Source organism: Juglans regia, chromosome 13 (assembly GCF_001411555.2).
Source record: "Juglans regia cultivar Chandler chromosome 13, Walnut 2.0, whole genome shotgun sequence".
Classification (NCBI taxonomy): Eukaryota; Viridiplantae; Streptophyta; class Magnoliopsida; order Fagales; family Juglandaceae; genus Juglans; species Juglans regia.
The window spans coordinates 26,916,259-26,923,778 of NC_049913.1; the positions used below are offsets into that span (position 1 = coordinate 26,916,259).

General features: G+C 37.3%; 1 protein-coding gene across 1 annotated transcript; it reads right to left on the reverse strand.

The window, feature by feature from the left end:
* Positions 1–820: 820 nt before the first annotated feature.
* On the reverse strand, positions 821–3,195 carry LOC108979072 (DNA-directed RNA polymerases I, II, and III subunit RPABC5). The gene is made up of 4 exons (XM_018949654.2): positions 3,063–3,195; positions 2,875–2,933; positions 1,164–1,258; positions 821–1,081 (listed from the first exon to the last, which is right to left on the reverse strand). Exons 1-4 carry the CDS (start codon positions 3,096–3,098, stop codon positions 1,056–1,058), a joined length of 216 nt encoding a protein of 71 aa, XP_018805199.1. The 5' UTR covers positions 3,099–3,195; the 3' UTR covers positions 821–1,055.
* Positions 3,196–7,520: the final 4,325 nt, after the last annotated feature.

Below are 7,520 nucleotides of genomic sequence, written 5' to 3' on the forward strand. Positions count from 1 at the left end.
GTTTGAGTGTATGGTAGGGATGATCTCACCAATCAAAGGAGAATGCCTAGCTAGGCATTGACATGCGAAACCAGAGCTAGCTGCCCGTGCCCCTACTTTCCGTACGTGTCTTCCAATTTGAGGTTAATTTGCGCCAAATGCAAAGTCATTTAATATATTTACATGAGAGAAATAGTTGTATGAAGATATATATAAAGAGCATGCATGAGATGATGATGCCATTTTTTACTCTTGCATGGATTATTATATATGTGGAGGCCGTCATTATCCAACCACCGGCACCGGCCCAATATAAAGTGGCAGTCTACGACACGTCTAACATAACGTAAACCACCATTACTGACCACAACTTTTTCTCTACTCTTTGACTTGCCGTTTCCAAAACATATGGCCACCATTTGCCTAACTTAAACATCTGTGCTTACCAATAAATTCTAATCAGTAATCACGGGTCCAAACTACTCTTCCTTTTTATACAGTTCTTTTAGTTTTGCGTCCATATTGGGGATCAGTTACATTTTAATTTTGGGGGTGGACTTGGGATCTCTGGCATTCAGCCAACATCCAGCCAAAGAACTCAGACCATTTTTCTCTCCCATGACCGATGTGTAAAGACCATTTTGTTTTCAAATACACGTTGTTTAGAAAAAGGAAAAAAGTGTCATGAATCATGATACGTTGATTGCTTCAAGGAATTATCATCTGACTAAATTCTGCGGGTGAACAATCAAATCTTCCAAAATCCAAGTGTCAGGATTAAACCCTACGCTGTTGGTAAAAAGTGGTTTTATTCTTGCGATTAGAGTGAGTGCTTCCCATATCAAGTGGCAAACATAATTTTTCATTGAGAAGCTGGTAGGTTCATAACTTAAACATATCTAAGACAATTCGTGATGCAAGCTAAATGAACAACACAGTCTACTCGAACACATACCATAATTCTCAGCCTGTATCTGGCTGAACAAAACAGTGGACAGACATAACAGAGTCAGATAAAATTTTTACAGGACATTGTGTAGAACCAACTCCTCACTTTGTAAGTTATAAACCATTCATCAACTGTTTTCGTTCTTCTCCAAAGCTGCAAAAAAGTGCAAACGTGAGCAACCATAAAGCTATAAGTATTTGCCTAAACTGAACTGTTAAGAAGTAAAGAGAGATACTATTGTAATTCAGAAGCTTCTCAATGAGGTCAACATGAGTCATAAGCATTCGCCTACAGCAATAACGGACCAACCCCAAGGCATCGAGAGCATCTCTGCCAAAAAAAAAAAAAACGTTATCAGAAATCAATATAATCGTGTAATAACAATTACTTCGAGTTATGCTTATATTCAGAACAAAGGTGAGAGAAGGCTCCCTAATCCATCAAGATCATGCTCCAAAAATTGAATACTCTAATCAAGCATGTCTCTCGGCCAATTATGTTTACCACATTTCAAATGGACTCCAGCGGCCAGTGCAATGTATTGTATGCAGTGGGAGGAATTGGTGGGATCTAATCTATGAATTAGGATGAAGATCATCCATATGTAATTTAATAAACACTTTACAAATTCGATTATCCATAATGCCGCATGAAGCACCATGTGCTGCATGTCAGACAGAACATTGTTTAACAATAGTTTGGGACAGTCTCTGTTTGGTGTATAATTGGGGATGTTTTATAGCCTTTTTATAGTGTCCTGTTCTCAAATTTGATAGAAACTAACAGAAAAAACCAAGCATGAGGTGGTTGCGCCCATAAAGGCCTTTCTTAAGTCAACACACAATTAAGATGGAGAGTGCTGGTAAAACCAAGAGCTGTTGCTGTAGATTAGACTCTGAATTTGACCATGCGTGCTAATGGTTTTCATTAAAAAATGCTAAATGATGCATCCTGCGTACAATAAGATGCGTATAAGCAAGACATCTAGCTAGAAAGAGAACGAGATACAAGATAGTCATGGATAAGGAGCCCATTAAAGCCTATGGATGCTGTCCAGTGAAGAAGATTTTTGAAAAATAAAGACTTGAGCTATTCTATCCTCTGTTCCCGATCCTCAAAATTTATTTAATTTCCTTCCCTCCAGATACACCAAATGAGACATATTGGAATTATTTTCCACACTGCTGAGACTTGTGGACTACTGCCTAATCCTCTCCATGAGGTAAAAAACTCCACTATGCTTCTGGGCAAAACAACCCAAGCCTAACCAGCCTGATTGAACAAAGCATTCCTTGGAGCACCAGCCACCTAATAATGTTGTGCAGGTCCAAGTATCAAATTTTGCCAAGATTTATCGTAATGCCCAAGACCAAAACAGAATACCAACCTATCAGGCAATGCACAATATACTTTTCGAATCCGCTTTTATAATGTGATTCTTATAAACTCTTAGGCCCTTCTCCCCTAAAAACGTATCCTAATTATCTCGAGCTTAAAATTTTAAAAACAAAATTGTAATTTACAATGTCATAAAAAAACTTTTACAATAACCACCCTATGAACTCACAGATACACATTGCCCAAATAGGATCAAACATGATTCAAGCAGAAACTTTACACCCATACTTTTGAGAACAAAACACATTTGACAACTTTTCTGTGAAAAGAAGAATGAGATAATGCATTGTGAAAAAGCAGCATCATCGGAAAATAAGAGTGTTTTCCCGACCACCAGAAGCATACATTGACAAAAATTGAGCAAGTACAGAAAAATAAATTTCCAGTAAGCACACTACATTCTAGACAGATGTTTTTAGCATTCAACGTATAGTCGACGCATACGAATGAGTTCGATTATGGTTACCATTACAGGACCACATTATACATCCAATGTACAAAATAGATACTAAAAATTCATGAACAGATAAAGTAAAGATGCTTCTCACCCTTCGGAGTAATCCGACTGGAGAAGGTCAAGATATGTGTCCCATTTGTTACCAATCACCTACAAAACACAGACCAAATTTTACGTTGACGAGCTATTGTTAAAGATTCTGCAAGCTCCGGTATTTTTCTTAGCCATAAACATAGGTTTTACAAATTAAATTGAAGTGATTGAGGACCATAGGCGTACCTTTCCGCAGGTAAAGCAACGAACTGGGATGATCATCTTCGATTGCCTAGGGTTGCTACGCAGTCACTGTTCTCTCTTCGTGTGTACTTTTTTCTCTCACCGTGGAAGTTTCTGAGGAGGTCTTTTAACACGGGTGGGGCTTCGACTCGGGGCGGTTAGATTTTCGACTGCCCGGCCCATTATGTTTACCCGGCCTTTCTAAGGTGAATGTTTAAAGAGAAGTGCTAGAGAGCATCCACTGTAGTGGTGTACACAATGCACACACTATGTGGATGGCTCTCATCCACTTTTTTTTTTCCTTCCTTCCTTCAGATGCAGCGGCTTCTCTCTCTCATCTCTCTCACCAGCGTCTCTCTCTCTCATCATCTCCGCTCTCTCTCATCTCTCTCTCTCTCTCTCTCTCTCTCTCTCATCTCTGCTTTCGCTCTCTCTCTCATCTGCACTCTGGCTCTCTCTCGTCTCGACTCTCGCTCTCTCTCTCATCTCTGCTTTCGCTCTCTCTCATCTCCGCTCTCTCTCTCTCATCTCTGCTCTCGCGCTCTCTCTCATCTCTGCTCTCGCTCTCGTCTCCGCTCTCTCTCTCGTCTCGCTCTCTCTCTCTCTCTCTCTCTCTCTCTCTCGTCTCAGCTCTCGCTCTCTCTCTCATCTCCGCTCTCGTCTTGCTCTCTCTCTCTCTTTCTCGTTTCCCCTCTCTCTCATCATCTCTCCCATCCATCTCTAATTTTAAATTTAACAAACATGTGGTGTAGATTTGGACACATCATGTGTGCAAAACTGGTTGCTATAAACAGTGGCTTCTACATATAATATTTCATGTTTAAATTATGGAAAGAGTTTCTTACAACCGGCTGGGGGAACCCCCGGGAATCGTCGTCCATGTGGCATAGAATAAACGGTGTCGTTTAAAAAAATGTTAAACGTTTCGTGCTTTCCCTGAAATTCCCCCTTCCCCAAGCAGGCTCATCTCTTCCTTATCCAAGGTAACCAAAGCTTCAACTATACTAGATAGATCTTCAAGAATAGGAAATGATTTGGTCAAGGATCGGAGGTTCACCGCTTGGAACAACACTGTGGGTTTGAATGCCCCAATTTTTTATTTGACGATGGATACTACAAATTTCCAAAGAAGTGCTAGTACCACCTCCACCTGTGATGGATAGTGTTTTTCTCGCCCAATCATGCTTATAACTTTTTCTTTCAGCTTCGCGATCTTAGGAGCACTGAGCACAAACCTCCTAGCTATGAACTTCTCGCTGGCAATTTTCAGCGATGTCAACATGCCTGAAATCTCTCTGGGTGGCAAGATTGAAGCTCCGATAAAATCCGACATTACGGTTTGGTCGAGCCACGACAAGCCGTGGTCCAGCTCTTTAAGAGCGTGAGAAACCCAACAATGTCGGCGTAAATTTTCTATGTAATTTTGTAAGATTAATTATTCGGTATTGTTTTCGTTCTTGTTTCTTCCCGTTTTCTCGCCGTTTTATTTACTTTCCCTTCTCTGAGTTTCTATTGTTGTTTTTGCATATTCTAAAGCCGATTTGCAAAACATATTAAAATGGGTATTTTTTAGCGGCACAAAAGGGACTTTCATGGATGATCTATGACCAATGTAAAGGTTTTAATCACTTTCCCTTCTCTGGGTTTCAATCTCGTGGGATTCTCTCATTTGACAAGGTCCTATCAAACCTCTTTGTGTGTGTTCTTTCTGGATCTATCACCATTAACTCCAAGAAATGTATGGAACTCAAAGTATGCCTTGGATGGTGGGAGAGAGTTGGTCAAGAAGAGAGAGTGTGTAGGTCTTGAGATCGGGAGGAGTGGATGAACAAGTTTTTATGCAGGTTCTGGAAATGATTTCAGTCTTGATGATGATCTGAGTATTTTTGCCTTAGAGTCAATACTTTGTAATTTGGAGTTTGTTTTCTTCAATCTGAGCTTCTGAAATCTTTATTCCCTCCTTTTCATTTTGTCTGTCTTTTTTTTTTTTTTTTTTGCTGACGTGGTCAGCTGATTCCCTCGCGGTTGCCTGTAGAAGAACTGTTAAATTATTTATTAAGTGCCGTGAGTTAAGTAAAATTGTGGAACGCGCAAGTCGTGCAGTTGTTTTTAAAAAGAATAGAATTTATTATTTAATAATTAATTTTTTTTCATGTAAATCTTATATTTATTTATTTTTTTAAATAATTATACGATAATTTCACACTCATTAGTGTAACTATCATTTTTCGTGCCGTGTGTATGGTTAGATTTGACTATCATGACTATATAATTATTCAATCTTAACTCAATTTATTATTTAAATTAGTTAAAACTACTTTCAACCTAACACAAAGTTAATTAAATAACTCAGTGTTGTCACGTTCATGCAACTTTGTTATAAACTCGTTATGTTGTGACTCAAACATAACATGTTTCGATCCATTTAAACCAATTTAATATTATAACTATGATAAGTTACGCCTGATTAGCACATTTTTACAAGTTATAGCTATGAATTATGTATGTTCACATCTAGATTCATGAAAGAAATAATATTTATTACTATAATTAGTAAATATATAGTGCATATCCACTCAAAATAATACTACGATATATAATTGGTATTTAGAAACCCGTTAATTTTCTTAGGAAAAAAGAAAGTGAGTCTCAACATTTCAAAATAGTAAATTAAAATGCATCTCAATTGGTAGGAATTATAACATCTCAGGTTGTATTTGGGTAGTAAGGTGATCTCAAATATTTTGTAAATAGTAATGAAAAAATAATGATAGAATATTAAATAGTAATGAATAATAATAAATAATAAATAATAATAAAAACTCTACTACCCAAACTAACGCTCAATCTACTAGACCAAAGACCTCAATCAAAACTCAATCACAATAGTTTCTTTGGTTTGATCAATGAACATAGACTGAAACCATATATTTAGAATTGCGTGCTTTATAATCAAAGTCAGTAATATAGGAGATGAAGATCTTCTTTAACCCCTAGCAGCCTATAGCTCATTACATAGTCTAATTCTTATCTCAATGAATAATGGGATGGAATATGTAAGGAATAGAAGAATCTTCAGATATAAAGCAAGGTGGGGTAGGAGAGGGAAATGTAGTGATTTAATCAAAGCAGTTTGGGATGCTCTCCAAGGTCAAACAATTCTTTGAAAACAGCTATAGAAGGGCTGAATACATAGGTGCAAAACTATGTTGGTTAAATGGAGCAAGGAGGTACAAGGAAATCATAAGGGAGCTATCGAGGCCAAATTAGCACGGATTAAATCTCTCCAAGAATCTAACCTTGGCTACCACATGTGGAAATAAAACAATTATAGAAAAAAGTGGCTCTTCTGCTTGAAGAAGATGATTTGAAATAGAAACAAAAAACTAAACAAATATGGCTAAAGGAGGGGGACATAAATACAAGAAGATAAGGATGGCAATAAAACTACCTCTCTACAATAGATAAGTCAACTCTTCCAAGTTTTTTACCAAGAGTTCTTCACTACATCCAAGTCTGAAGGAATTGCAGAATGCTTACAGCCTACGCTTTCATTAGTTACTGAAGAGATGAATGATATATTGCTTCAAGAATTGTCTACCACATAGGTTGAAGAAGTTATTTTCAAAATGAATCCTTTAAGTTCTCTTGGCCAGATGGCTTTCTAGCAGGGTTTTTCCAAGAACATTATAACATAGTTGGTCAAGATATTTGTGATGCAGTACTAGCAGCCCTAAACTCTAAAAAAAGAACAGATGACATTAATAAGACCTTTATATTTTTGATTCCAAAGACAAAAAATTCCACAAAAGTGTCAGAGTTCAAGTCAATAAGTCTCTATAATGTAGTTTACAATATCATTGCAAAAGTGCTGGCCAATAGATTGAAAACTATACTACGAGTGATCATTTCCCCCACCCAAAGTGTCTTTGTCCCTGTGAGATTAATATATGATAATGTGATTGTTGCCTATGAATCTATGTACACAATGCAAAGTAGAATGAAAGGGAAAGTTGGATACATGGTCTTGAAATTGGACATGAGTAAATCATATGATAGGATCGAGTGTAATTTTTTACTAATAAATGTATTGATCAAGTGGAATTTTAAATCTGTTATGGAAAGGATGGATTTTGCCAAAAAAAATGGATTGAGCTCATTATGCAGTGTGTCTCCATCGTTTCTTATTCACTATTACTAAATGGAGTCCCTCAAAGAGCCTTCAAACCTTCAAGGAGCATTAGGTAGGGTGATCCCTACCTGTTTATTTTATGTTCAAAAGCTTTTAGCACACTACTAAATAGAGCTAAAGAAACTGGTCTAATTAATGGCATTCCCATGGCAAGAGGTCAGTTCTATATTAACCACTTGGTTTTTGTAGATTACAGTTTATTGTTTTGTCAGGCAAGTTCTTTAGAATGGAGTAGGCTACTCAGTCTACTGGAAATTTATAAACAAGTA